We start from the raw sequence: 15,471 nt of genomic DNA, 5'->3' as shown, positions 1-15,471 counted from the left end.
GATTTTGAATGCTGTTAGAAAACATGCATAATTTTTGACCCATTTCCGCTAAAATTGCAAAACTGTTGAAATTTGACTTTCATTGCCAGTTAGAACTAATAAAAGGATTAGGATTTTGCTACGTTTCATTTGGCAAAGCCAGAGAATATTTTTTCTAATTCCCAAAAAATTCGTGCTGCTGCTTTGAGTCCATCTACCATCTTGTCTTCTATCTATAATAGTTAGCAAAGTTAGTAAAGGTATAACTTTCACTGAACTTGATAGCATCACATGTAGCTCTCACTGAACTATCTACAGTAGATAGTTTCTCAAAAAGGTAACTGTTACTAAATTATCTAAATGTTACACTTGTTTTAAAAGGTGCAACGTTAATACATTATCTACGGTAGGTATAGCATCCTGCTGTGAACATTTGACACTTTCACTCAACTATATACTGAAGATAACAACTATACAGTAGATACTAGATCGCATGTAATCGTATAAAGATGAAACGTTTGCAGCGATATACAGTAAATAGCATACGGTATGCAGATGTAGATAACTGTCGACAGTATACGGTATATCCCAGCAAACACAAAAACGTTTCTAAAACGTTTTAATTAAGTTATATTTTGGGTTTTGGTTTAGGTAAAAACGTTTTAATAACATTAAAATGTCGGGTTATATAAAGGTCATGAAATCGTTTTAAAACGTTTTGTATGAAAACACATTACAACAATATTTTTAAAATGTTTTCGAAATGTCATTGTAAACTATTTTTGCAAACATTTTTGGCCAAATATATTGTCAATACTTAAATAACATTAATATAAAATATTTGCACCCAGCAACACACAGAAATGCTCTTAAAAGGTTTTTTACAAAACGTTTTAATAACATTTAAATGTCGGGTTATATAAAGGTCGTCAAAACATTTTAAAAACATTATTGTAAATATTTTGGGCAAACATTTTTGTAAAATATTTTTTCAACCCCAAAATAATATTCTGTTTAGAATGATTTGTACCAAGTTTTCAAAAATGTTTTTGGAATGTTATTAAAACGTTTTTATACCCTTTATATAACCCGACATTTAAATGTTTTCTGTCAAACATTTGTGTTTGCTGTGCAGTAAATTACCAATAAATGTTTTTAATGTTATGAAAACGTTTTATACCATTAATGTACCCTTTATATAACCCGACATTTAAACGTTTTCTGACAACCTTTTATAACCTTTTGCGAATGATGTCGAAAACGTTTGTGTTTGCTGGGATGGTATATCAGAAATTTAAAATGTTATCATGATTAGGCTCTACAACGAATCTGAAAAACAACTGAAAAAAATCCAAAGGTGACAATGACATTTACACTAACTGTATCCAATATACCATCTACTGTACCTACTTACAAAGGATTCGTTATAAATTGATGGTTCCAATCATTGTAATCTTATTACGTGGGGTATATGCACATATTTGATTCACTGGGTAAGTCCTCTATAAAATGTTGCAATTTATACAAAATTGAGTAAACTTTGTCTTCATTTATGACCGCATATACAGTGAAATGGTAGAAAAAAGATTATTTTCTAGATAATGACTATTGTCTGTCCAATTAACTTAGACACACAGTTTTTGTTACTTATTTGAAAAAATATCCACTTTTAAAGAAAGTCATGAAAGAAAAGTGTTAACATTTGCTGAGACCTAACGGGATTTTTGTGTTTCCAAAGCATTGAGTGAGAGTTTACCAGAAATTCTATTGAAATTGGAAGGTTTTTCTCAACACTTTAAAAATAATCCGGTAGAAGTTGGGTACCATTATTTTGGAAGGTCTCATTATACAGATTTGTAGGTATGGTGATTTTGGATAGTGAATGGATGAATAGTAAATTAATTATACTCCTCACCAAAAACATTTTATAAAAATGAAAAATATAATTCAGTTCATAAAATGCAGACAGTGTTTCTAATTGGCATATTTATTCTTAGTGTATTAACATAGAACAATACCTGGAAGCGGCACTAGAAATTATCATGAGGCCGCATTGATATGTAAATAGCGTATTGTTATTTAAATTTGTGCCCAGGCTTATAGAGGGCAGTAGTCATGTTATGCAGACAGAGAATGGCTCGATGCGCCAGGCATGTCAAATTGCTGAGTGAATGTGTATAAATCCCCTTTCTGTATAGGTAATAAGCTAGTATATTTCGTGTACCAGTTTGTTCAACAAACAAATAAGTATTATATTAAATATACACTTTGAAATTTATGTGAATTTCAAGTGCAGAGCTCCGAAATCTACAACCTTGGCGGAAAAGGTTGCCACACCAGAGCGTTAATTGGTCAACATCCTTCCCGCACCCCTATTGCAATGTTGATTTGGACAAAATCGTCATCATTTCTACATCACAGTCTCCCAACATTGAAAAAATGGGGGTGGGGGTGGGGAAGGGGCGAGTGTAAGCTGCATGTACATTTGCAACTATTATACAAAATAATACGGAACTATCACATATTTGGCTCCGATTGCGTGCTTTTAACATCAGAACGTGTAGGTGTGGCAACGAATTTCCGCCAAGGTTGTAGCTAAGTCGTGTGGTGTGAAATTATGCTGTGTGACCCCCTCTGCGTGGTAAAATTATATTCATAAAACATTGAATTTAACAGACATTATGGGCAGCCAACCACGATTTATCAGCATTTAAAAGATATATTAATTAACAAAGATAAATAATCAATAATACAAATGACAATTTAACTAGTAAACAAGTCTGAAATCTTAAAATGTTGCCACGTGATTTCCCGAACACATGATATGTCAACATGTGACCATTATTCAGATTTACCGTAAATATTTGGAGTATTGTTGCACGGCTTGCACATAGTCGTAGTCAACTGTGCATTTCTTTACCTCCGTATAAAATCAATAATTCATGCTGGGAGCCAAGTAACATTCTGTCTGCTTAGTGCAGATTGGTATTTTATTTTACTTGAGAGCAGGCCCGTACGCAGGGGGGCGGGGGGGGTGTGACCGCACCTCCCCAAATTTGCAAAAGTAGACAAAAAGTCCCAAAATTTATGAAAAATCAGGTTTTTGGTCAAAAAGGTCCAAATTTAGGGGAAAAGTCCACTTTTCACAAAATCGCCCCCCTTTGAAAAAAGTCCACTTTTTCAAAATCAGCACCCACCCAAAAAAAATCCTGCGTACGGGCCTGCTTGAGAGCATAATAGAAATACATAAGACGAATAAGGCGCCATGATGGAAGGTCAGGTCGGGTATCAAAGGTTATGGTAACTTCAAATACTACTTGTATTTCACACCTTGCGTCTGTCACATATTTCCTTCATATTATTGACAGCAAGTCCTAATTTTGACTTTGCTATTGCAAAATGTCATTTCATTTCAAATTAGTAGACTTTCTTTGAAAAAACATATCACTGGTGCCTGATGGGAATACCTGTCCGCCATTTCATTAAACTGGATCGTTTTCGCCTGGTTTGTGCCCAGATGTATTGGGGGCACGCTATACTCTCATTGAACAGGCAAAGTTCGCAAAACTAACAACGTTGTTATTTGCCAATATCAATTAACATGAACCAAGGGGTCGAACATGAATTATTCATAACGGATCGATAACTGGCCTCACTTTCTAAATAGTAAACCAGCGGAATTTTTCATACGTTTTGCGTTGCTAATAGAACAACCGTGAATTTAGTGCACCCACTATAAGTGATCCCAGCTGTCCCTCAACCAATTACAACAATTCGGTGCGGTATTTGAATCTTCTTCTGTGCATGCTTTTGGCTTGGTCCAATTCTAAGAAAATACAAATTGTATGCCCTATAAATGTTCTGATGTTATTGGTGAGGAGTATAATTCACAATACACTCCAGACGCATAGTAACTTGCCCTATCATTTGTTATAATGCACCAACTGTGACATCTTTTGAGTTATAGAGGTTGTGCATGAAATTATTGATTGGCTCCAAACAAAGGATTTGAACCGGTGTCCTTCACCGAAATCATGGCACAGTGCAGTCCATTCAATCAAATATTGTCATCAACCTATTTCATCGTAGTGTATTTGTTATGTGTGTGAGACAACCTCTCGCAGTAGATTGCAAACATGCTTTTGTTGAATGCATTTGAGTAGGCCGCCATTATTGTGAATTAGTAAAAGGATCAAAGAAAAAAGGGTGGAATCACTGATCATGATTACAATGTTCAAACACCCCTTACTGTAAATAGATTATCCCATCAAAAGTTTCAAGTCATTAGGAATATTCGGCTGGACCCAGATATCTTGCTGTAAATCTGTCAAAATTGAATAAAAGTAGACAAGGAAGAATTTTTTTCAACGCTTTACTAATAATTTCTGTTAGGTCTGACCGTGTTTAGCAACTTTTCTTTCATGACTTTTTGCCAAAGTGAAAACTTTTCGAAATATATCCTAAAAACTGGGTGTCTAAGTTATTTGGACAGACAATAGTGGTATGGATATGCATGTGTCAGCAAGTATTCCTGGTTAATATCACCACGCCGTGCAGCTTTACTTCCGTGTTTCGTGTTGACCGGATTTCTAATTTCTGTATTTGCATGTACATGTATACAGACTTCAGTACTAGCATACCTGCAAAGCTAATACAATTAATTTGTACATAAATTATAATCAACAAGTTTCCAACACTCATATTATCTAAAAGGGATATAATTATTCACAAGAATTAATAATATATATTCTCATACTGTATTTGAATTTGGTGTTCCGGTGCCATTATACCAAATTATTTTGTTTTCGTGTCAAGTTGGCTCGATCTATGTATTTGCTTGAAATAAGGAAATGGTGGGTTTTTAATAGAATTATTGAGTACAAAGTATGCATATTGAACAGATCTTTATTCTCAAACAGCTAAATTAGCTCACCTTTTGGTAGCTAGTATGCAGTTTAACATTATGGCTTTTGTTTCAAGCAAATCAGAAACACCGTTTTCATTAAACATAGATTTGTTATTTCCATGTATTCTGTGTTTACCGATTGTCTCAAATTAGAGAATCACGATTCTTTGCCCTATATTAGAAGTTTTAAGTATTAAAACAAACTCTGAGCAACTTGAATTAGTCTATATGGAACTGACATTAAAACAAGAATGAAAGTTAATAAGTAGAGAAAAAGGAATTTCGTCATTTTACTTCGTCATAACCCAAACTCTGGTTGGTGTATTTTGGTAAACGAACAATTTGGTTTGTAGCCCCCGAGCACAGACCCAAGAGGAGACGAGGAAGGTCATTCGAAACATATGTCTCAGGCATGCCATAGTATAGGATGCAAGCAGGCGTCTCCATTCATTGCTACTATCTTTAATATTTGTCATCAGATCGGAATAGACTGCGTTTGGAAAATGGGTCAAGCGATTACGTCATCGTCTGAATGCCATATTAACATCCTCACTGATGATGCTCTCATTATCATCTTCTCATTCGTCACTCTATATGAACGTCTTATGGTCATGAGGTAGGTACATATAATGTGTATCTGTAGGGAGGGACGGGTGACACTTACCAGACAGGGGTACATCGTCGGGATGTCCTTTTGACATCCTCGCTGATAATACTCTCATTATCATTTTCTCATTCTTCACTCTATATGAAAGTGTTATGATCATGAGGTAGGTACATAGGGTGTGTGTCTGTAGGGGTGGCGGGTGACACTTACCAGACAGGGGTACATCGTCGGGATGTCCTTTTGACATCCTCACTGATAATACTCTCATTATCATTTTCTCATTCTTAACTCTATATGAAAGTGTTATGATCATGAGGTAGGTATATAGGGGTGTGTGTCTGTAGGGGTGGCGGGTGACACATACCAGACAGGGGTGCATCTATCAATGTCTCATTCCTCATACATATGAAAGTATTATGACCATGGGGTAGGTATGGTAGGGGTGTATATCTGTAGGGGTGGCGGGTGACACTTACCAGACAGAGGTACATTGTTGGAATACTTTTCGTTTCAACATGACATTGTGGAACTTTTTCCTTGTAAGCGAGCATAGGCCTATCACACATGCCTGGGAAAGTTAATGATAGAGCAAAGTAAATTGATTACGTTGTCTTGCATTCGTCATTTACGCTTATTATAAATAAGGTGAAGGCAAAGCCGTATACAAGTGTGCAAAAGGCGCTTCTCCTGCCTCTTCGATTAAAATATTAATATCAAATTACATTAAAGTTACTGTTGATCAATGTCATATTAAGGTTACTCTTCCTTTCGTGCCCTGCGAGGTTCCTTATATTGGGCTATTCCAGAAAATAAGTGCACACCCCTATAGAGGAGTAAATTTTTAATCAAAGAAATGTCTGGATTTCCAAGTCTGCTTTATGAAAACAACTGGAATTCCAGTTGTCAATGTCGCTTGAAAAAGCTTGGAAATCCAATTAAATGAAGGAAAAATCACAGAAATGTCTAAAATGAGCTCCCAAATTTAGGATTTCTTACTTTGAACTATTTTTCTGCTGGATTTTTTCGCCTTTGGACACTTAAAAAGTCTGGATTTCCAACAATCACGACTGGACAAAAAGTCTGGATATCCGAACTCCTCTATAGGGGGTGTGAATTCATTTTCTGGAATAGCCCATTGGGGTCCTTTTTGGAGTGTTTAGTATGGGAGTAGCCGGCTTCGGACTTGCCGCCTCGGCCCCTGTGGCCTTGATGTTTGTGGTTGGTATTGAAAACAATGCGTTCTGTAAAATCCCCACTCTCATAATTGACTAACCTGCAATATTAGAAAGGTGAGTGTTCAATAATTGTATTACTTTTTCCATTTCACAGAGTTTCTAAGAGATATCATAGAATACTGTCCAATCCTCAAGTCTGGACACATGTTGATTTCTGGAAGCAACAACAATTGATAATGCCACTAAAGACATTGATAGCTGATAGCGGACGCAGTAAAACTTGGATGTTTCCCGACGATAAAGAGTCTGTCCTGGATTTCCTGAAGAACTACACCAGTGGCTCATTGAAATCTATTTACCTTAAGGTTGTAAGCAAGGATATCCTAACGCATCTTAAAAAAAATTGTGGCAATCTGGAAATTATTTCCTTCATATCGGCGAATGATCCGGTAGATTCGGCAGATATTTCAGACTTCTTATCACGGAATGATCCGGCAGATACTTCAGACATATATTTGTCTTTTCCTGAAATAATGCCCTTGCCTAAAACCATCAAGGTATGTGAAGTTTCGTGGTTTAGTTTTGCTAAAATGGTGAAAAACAATGGGAAAACCTGATGATGTGCTTTGCAAAGTGTCCCAATCTTCGGCGTCTCATACTCCATGGCATAATTTTAACATCAGAAGTCTGTATGGCACTATCTGCTTCAAAAGTAGCTGAACTTTCTCACCTGAGCTTTCTCAATATGCGGGTAGCTGGTGGACCCGCACATAATAGTAGTCAACTAAATACAGCGTTGATATCACTCTACAATTTGACCAAAATTACATCCTTTAGAATGTCAACCTATGATCCAAACAACAGCGAAAAGTGGCTCAACCTTGACAGGTTTTTGTGTGCTATTACTGACAAATGGCAAGATTTAAAATGTCTTTCATTGATTGGAATACAGGCGCTCTCATGTCAAACCTTTGCTCTGATGACCTCGGCATTGACACAGCTGCAAATATTGGAACTCCACGGCCAGACTATTACAGATGAGAACATAAGCCTCATTGCTAAACACCTGAAGAAACTTACCACTCTAAAACTCACAGATGGTATCTATACACCGATTGGTATCAGTAATCTGGGCGGTCACCCTTCTATCGAAAAGCTGTATCTATTGCAAAACAACCAAGTACAGCAATCACCAGAGTGGCTTCTGGCCGTCTATGATGTCATACTTTCTCTTCCAAAGATAACATATGTTAAACTGATAGGATACAGGGTAATATCACTACACGCAAAGGAACAGATACCTAAGGTGACTAGAGATGTTCAGATAGAGGTTGAAAACTCGGAAATTCGATTTGAAGAAATTGAAGAAACCGTGTTGAGGCAAGAACAGGTGTTGCTTGACTAGACTCATACCACTGGTGCCATAATGTACGATCTTCTAATATGCAATTGATTAATATTTTGAAAACCTAATTTTTGGTGTATTGTTTACATATGTCCCATCTTGCATCTAAATGGAATCTGCCAAATGTGTTGTGTTTGTAGGTCAACAGGGCAATTTTGACATAAAGTTTAATTATGATTTTTTAAGTATCCCATAGAACTCCATGTTAAACGGCCAAAATAGCCAATGGATTATCTTTCACAAGGATTCTGATTTTTGGTCGGAAATTTGACTTTAAAACACCTACCGATTTTTTTATTTTGAGGAATTACCAAAATACGGACATTATTATTACATCGTTTAAATTTTTATTTTTATTTTTATTTTCACACCTTCCTCTGTTTTAAAGATATTTATTTTTTATTAACTTTCTCAAATGTTTTTCAAATGTCAAACCGAAATGTGTGCATATTGAAATGGAGCTCAATATTCAGTTGGGTAGGGCACAGAGAACCTAAAGCTGGATTTTTGAAGGGTATGAAGGACTTTTAAGAAATGTGAGAGACCTTATTTGAATATAAACATGATGTGAAAGAAGGCAAAAACTAAGTTTAAAATCAGTTCTAGATCTGCAGTGTTTGTTACGCACTGTGTACTCACATTCACTATGCAGGTGCCTCGTGGACAAATATTTAAAGTGGGTATTGCAGTAAAAAACAAAGGCTCATATAAATAAAACTACAGATACGATACATTTCATGTTTTCACAGATACATGTAGTGACTATTGAACATATCATTTATATAAAGTTTCAACAACTGAAAAATTCAATTTTTTCCAAAAATAATAAGTATGGCATCTTTGCCTTATTGCACTTTTTTGGCTCATCCTGTATCTATAGTAGATAGAAACTTGCAGTAATAAAAAATGAAACTTTGACTGAACTATCTACAGTAGATGGCAACTTGTAGTAAAAAGTATGTAATTTTTAATGTAATATCTACATGATCTACAGAAGATAGTTTCTCAAAAAAGGCCACTTTTACTGAATATCTAAATTAGCATCGTAAACATGTTAAAAGTGCAACATTTGTTGTATTATCTACGCATCCTGCTGTAAAATATATCACTTTTACTCAAATATTATTAATAAAGATGGAAATTTTACTGCAATATACAATTTAATAATTAATATCATATTGTAATAAAGAAAACTTTCACTGAACTATCTACAGTATATGGCATATAAAAGGAATTTGAAACGTTATCATGATTTTTCATTACGCCCTAAAACGAATCTGGAAAACAAACTAAAAAAAATCTCAAAGTGAAAATGACATTAACATGACATTAACAGTGGTTAACTGTATCCATTATACCATCTACTCCACATACTTACAAAGGATTCGTTTTAAATTAACGGTGAGTACTGAACTTTGTTCTGACTTGTTCTGGTTCATCATGTTCATGGTTACGGTCGTGTGAGCCCTTTCTGATAACGTGTGTGCATAGGATAATAAGCTCTTACCGGGTAAGTCCTAGCTCTATAAAATATTGCAATTCCATACAAAACTGCGTAAAACTTTTTTTATTTCTTATAATATTAGCCATATTATATGGTGATATAGTATATCGAAAAAAATTCTAGATAGTGTCATGGATATGTAAGCGCCATAAATGTATTTCTGATAATAATATCATCACATCGTGTAGCTTTTAATACTTCCGTGTTTCGTGTTGACGGGATTTTCCCCCTGATTTTGCACGTACATGTAGAGGAGTACTAGGCTACTACTCTCTTAATGTAAAAGATTGAAAATTCACTCTAACAGAAAGAGTGCTTTCTCATTCTTAAAATGACTGAAACCCACTCTCAAAAGAGTGGAAATGAAATGACTCTCACTCAAAAAAAAGTGGCGATTCACTCTTATTTTAATTGAGTGAAAACTAATCAATCTTTTTAGAGTGAATTATATTACTCTCTTGTCACTCGAATAATAGCCAATTTTACTCGATAAGAGTGAAAATCAGTTCACTCTTGACAGGGAGTGAAAATTTCACTCTTTTACATTTAGAGAGTAGCATATCTCATACCTGCTGGAATCATACAATTAATATAACCATATAAATCATTACTGACAAGTTTTTCAACACTCATATTCTTTGAAGTGATATTATTCTGAAAATACATGCTCCAAATATAAATGTATTTGAATTGTGTGTTCTTTTTGTCGCATCATATCCCACAACACAAATTGTGACCTTCAGGAGCAGGTGGTGTAAAGTTACATTTATGCAGAATTAAAGTGTAAAGTCCTAGTGCATGCATGATTGGATATGATCTGAGATTGATATTTCTTGCTAATGTGGTATATTATGTTACAACTTTACCACAGTTCAGAGTTGGACTGGTCAACGTTGTTTGTCCTTTAAGCCAAATACCAAATATGTTGTTTCCGTGTTAAGGAGTCGGTCACCCACCTTTGCATAGTATCTGTTGTGGGGACTGAGAGCACATCAGACACACCCAGAAGCCCAGCTGAACTTAATTTCAAAATCCTATTGTTTTGTACTTATGGATGCAAAAACTGGGTCGGTCGGGCCCAACGATATCTCAGGGATATGAGAAATTACTTTATTTTGAAAGAAATTTCATGACTTCATTTATAGATTTTAAAGAAAGATCATATTGTCATTAAGTTCATGTTAATTATATGAAGAAACACGACTTATAATTCTTTTGTGTCAGTTCTTTGATGTTTAATGCACGATAAGCATATCTACGCGGTACAAACTTGATGTGCGCAAACATGACAAAAGTGGCCCAACACGTTTTCTGGACGTTTTAATTAATCGGACATAACTTTTGAACCCAAGTCAGTAAAGAAACCAACTAAACGTCTTCTTTTAGCCAAGATATTACTGATTGTATTGCATATAACAATTATGCCATAACTCTTTTAGTTTTTTCCTGAGAAGTCAAAATGCAATTGTATAAATTTTATTGTTACACCCTGTATGTTCATCATTAATACAAATACAAAGATTCATAATATCCTTGTATATTAAAAATAATCAATTTATTAACGCAGTTAATGAGCTAATAAAAAGCTAAACAGTAGTCCTATGCATTTCAAAAAACAAATGTTTTGGCAAAAACAATACATTCATGTTCATATTACTTTGCAGAACTCTGTCTTAAAACAGTTTTAAAATGTTCTGATAAATTGTAATATGATATATAAATAATATCTAGCCGCTATCAAATTTGTATACTTGCTAATTAATTATGCAAATTAATTACACTAGAAGTAGTCATTAAGAACACTTTGGCTAAGTTCCAGATGCAAAATATAAAGTTGTTATGAAGGTTTATTCATGAAAAATATAACATTCATGAGCAATTTTTAGTTGTCCTCAATAAATGTATTAGCCTTTTAGAGGTATGGGGGACACAATAGGATGGCGCTGCACGAAATTGGTAAAGGATTTTGTATTTGGCGGGTTTTACCCATATTGAATACTTCCCTCCTATTGCTAAAAACAAAAATTACTTCGGAAACTGTGCATTGCTTTTCTTGAAAATTAAGCATCCGAATTAAGCATCTCAAATTTGCGAATGATGATCAGGATTCTTTGCCCCATATTATAAGATTATTGAAACCAAGTTCTGAGCAACTTTTGCCTGGGTTCAACTGAAATTAAAACCAGAATGAAGGTGAATAAGTAATAACACGATCAAGGAAAGGGGATTTCGCCATTTTACTTGGTCATAACTTAACATCTGGTTGGTGTGTTTGGAAAACGATCCATTTGGTTTGTAGCCCCCGAACACAGACCCAAGAGGAGACCAGGAAAGTCATTCGAAACATAATCTCAGGCATGCCATAGTATAAGATACAAGATTTCTTAATTTTATAAGTACTATCTTTAATATTTTTCCATCAGGTCGGAATAGACTGCGTTTGGAAAATGGGTCAAGTGATTACGTCATCGTCTGAATGCCATATTGACATCCTCACTGATGATGCTCTCATTATCATCTTCTCATTTCTCACTCTATATGAACGTCTTATGGTCATGAGGTAGGTACATAGGGGTGTGTATCTGTAAGGGTGGCGGGTGACACTTACCAGACAGGGGTACATCGTCGGGATGTCCTTTTGACATCCTCACTGATGATGCTCTCATTATCATCTTCTCATTCCTCACTCTATATGAACGTCTTATGGTCATGAGGTACGTATGTAGAGGTGTGTATCTGTAGGGAGGGTTGGCGGGTGAACACTTACCAGAGGTATATTGTGGGAATATATTTCATTTCAACAGGCCATTGAGATTTTTCCTTGTTAGTATAGGCATATCGCACAAATTAATTTGCAAAATAATAGATCAAGTTGGTAGGCACTGATTGGTTGATACATTTATGTGACAAGCAAAGCGATGTCGTTTTTGCAAAAGCAATGGGTATCGATGGATCGGCTCGACACTCTGAAAAGTAAACACAGAGCATGCGCGAGAATCGCGTTTTTGCAAAAGTGATCGAGTATAAATTCACATTGAGAATTAACACATTTTATCCCTATTCATTCTATACAAACAAAAGCCAAGATTTTCAATCACAACATACAATTTTTGCTCTAAATCGTTGGATCTTGAGAATTAAACAACTTACCCTAAGATAGGAAAAGTGTACATTTTGGAAAGCTTTGTAGTTTCACTAGTTTGTACCACAGGAATCAAAATATGCAGTGGTCATGTTGCAGGAAACACACTAAACAAAAGATTTTCCAAAATGTAACAAAGTTTCAGCGAAAGACCTTCCTTATCTTTTCACACCATGTATTACGACGAAAATACTACAACATAGCAATATTATATATTTAACAGTCAAATTTGCAATAAACATGATAAAGTATTAATTGAATAGCACAATGATCAGGCATTTTCCATGATATCACACCAGCTAATACATAGGGCAGGAATTATCACAGTGCCAAGATCCTTAGCCCCAAACTTGGGAGGATAAAAAATGAAATTTTTAAAAGTGGAGAAATTTAGTGAAGCACCCGGTTAGGTAGTACGTTATGTCACAGACATGGGGTGGATGGGGTCTGGGGTATAACGTGTGGATCCAGATAGCCAATGGGGTACGTCTTAAATTTTAGCATGACCTATGGCCCTAACAAGAATTGTCTTTAAAAAGACAGAGTTCACGGATCAGGTGTATTTGCTCAACTTTCACTTTTCATATCTAACCTACTCTGCACTGATTTGACAAAAAGTGATTTGAATCTCATGATTTGAGGCATACCAGGAATTATTCAACCACATGGTTGGTGGGCTACATTAGCTATTCAAGACACAGGGTATGTAACGAATAAACTGTGCATATGAGATGTGGGTTCAAGAGCCATTATAGTTCACTGTGTGATCAAACTGTTTCCGGCGCGGACCATACCACAACCACCATGTTTTGCTAATAAGCTGTTCAAAGAAAATATTATAGTCAATCTTGTTTAGTGCGAAACCTGTCCCAAGTTCCTAAAACATAGGTGGCGTAACGTGAAACATTTCATGGTGGGTGGGCACTGAGCATGATAAGACCGACCGTTTTCCCGCTATTTTCAATTGGATATTTCAATTTTTCACGTTGATTTGCCCCCTGCCCTTATGACGTTACGCCACTGATAATAATACAAGGGCCGACAAGAGAGTGAAAAACAGAAACGTTCTGTGAACAACAAAACAGGTGCTGTAAAATCCCCACTCTATTATTGACTAAGCTATGAGGTGAGTGGCCAATATATTCTTTTCTTTTATTATTATTATTATTATTATTATTATTATTATTATTATTATTATTATTATTATTATTCCATTTCACAGAGTTTCTAAGAGATGTCATAGAATACTGTCCAATCCTCAAGTCTGGACCCATGTTGATTTCTGGCAACAACAACAATTGACAAGAATGACAAGGAAAAGGTTGAAATCTAGCCAATACATTAAACCTTGGATGTTTCCAGCCGACAAAGAGTCCGTCCTGGATTTTCTGAAGAAGTACACCAGTGGCTCATTGAAATCTATTTATCTTAAGGTTGTAAGCAATGATATCCTAACGCATCTTAAGAAAAATTGTAGTAATCTGGAAATTATCTCCTTCTTATCGGCGAATGATCCGGTATATACGGCCGGGGATACGGCAGATATTTCAGACATATACCGTACTTGTCTTTTCCTGAAGTAATGCCCCTGCATAAAACCGTCAAGGTATGTGAAGTTTCATGGTTGGCTAGAAATGATAAAAACCAATGGGAAAATTTGATGAAGTACTTTGCAAAGTGTACCAAACTTCAGCGTCTGATACTCCATGGCATAATTTTATCACCAGAAGGCTGCATGACACTATCTGATTCAAAGCTAACTCAGCTTTCTCAACTGAGCTTTCTCAACATGCAGGTAGCCTGTGGAACCTACCATGAGACTAGTCAACTAAACACAGCGTTGATATCACTCTTCAATTTTACAAACATCACATCCTTTAGAATGTCAACCGATGATCCAGACATCAGCGAATACTGGCTCAACCTTGACAGGTTTTTGTGCGCTATTACTGACAAATGGCAAGATTTAAGGTGTCTATCATTGATTGGAATACAGGCGCCCTCATGTCAAACCTTTGCTGTGATGACCTTGGCATTGACGCAACTGCAAATATTGGAACTCCACGGCAAGACGATTACAGATGAGAACATTAGCCTCATTGCCAAACACCTGAAGAAGCTTACAACTCTGAAGCTTACAGATGGAATATATACACCGATTGGCATCAGTATGTTGGGTGGACACCCTTCTATCGAAAAGCTTTATCTATTGCAGGGGAACCAGAGACAACAATCACCAGAGTGGCTTTTAGCCGTCTATGATGTCATACTTTCTCTTCCTAAGATAACATACGTGAAACTGATAGGATACAGGATAATAGCACTACACGCAAAGGAGAAAATACCAAAGATGACTAGGGATGTTCAGATAGAAGTTGAAAACTCGGACTTTTGCTATATGGACAGTCAGAATTAATAGGTAAATTTTCACGGGAAAATTTTCTGGACATGTGACACCCATGGGCGCAGACATATTAGCATTATGGAATGTGACCCCGAGCACAGCGGGTGTTCTTCCAATGTATTTGAATAGGAAGAATTCTTCCTTTGAGGGAAAATAAGTTACTTGTCGCAAGTTAATAATGTTATGGTAAGAGTTTCCGTAGATAAATATTTTTTTCCGTAGATAGATATTTTTGAAATTACGTTTTGATGATATTGTGAAAAAATTAAGATAACATAATATTCAATAAATTAGCAATGCACAAATTTCTATCAAAATTGCGGTCAAAAATACTATTCCAATTCAAAAT

At 35.6% G+C, this 15,471-nt stretch overlaps 1 protein-coding gene across 1 annotated transcript; it reads left to right on the top strand.

Annotated features, from left to right (window-relative positions):
- Positions 1–1,147: 1,147 nt before the first annotated feature.
- LOC140137460 (uncharacterized) lies at positions 1,148–15,115 on the top strand. The gene is made up of 5 exons (XM_072159154.1): positions 1,148–1,472; positions 5,365–5,501; positions 6,822–7,224; positions 12,000–12,136; positions 13,941–15,115. Exons 2-5 carry the CDS (start codon positions 5,389–5,391, stop codon positions 14,299–14,301), a joined length of 1,014 nt encoding a protein of 337 aa, XP_072015255.1. The 5' UTR covers positions 1,148–1,472; positions 5,365–5,388; the 3' UTR covers positions 14,302–15,115.
- The last annotated feature ends 356 nt before the right edge of the window (positions 15,116–15,471 follow it).

Source organism: Amphiura filiformis, chromosome 17 (genome assembly GCF_039555335.1).
Source record: "Amphiura filiformis chromosome 17, Afil_fr2py, whole genome shotgun sequence".
NCBI classification, from domain to species: domain Eukaryota; kingdom Metazoa; phylum Echinodermata; class Ophiuroidea; order Amphilepidida; family Amphiuridae; genus Amphiura; species Amphiura filiformis.
This window is presented reverse-complemented; position numbering and strand designations above follow the sequence as displayed.

Coding starts and splice junctions, on each gene's coding strand:
- LOC140137460 (XM_072159154.1), top strand. CDS start 5,389: ATGGGTCAAGCGATTACGTCATCGTCTGAATGCCATATTAACATCCTC. Junction 5,502..6,821: donor GAACGTCTTATGGTCATGAG/GTAGGTACATAT, acceptor TCCATTTCACAG/AGTTTCTAAGAGATATCATA. Junction 12,137..13,940: donor GAACGTCTTATGGTCATGAG/GTAGGTACATAG, acceptor TCCATTTCACAG/AGTTTCTAAGAGATGTCATA.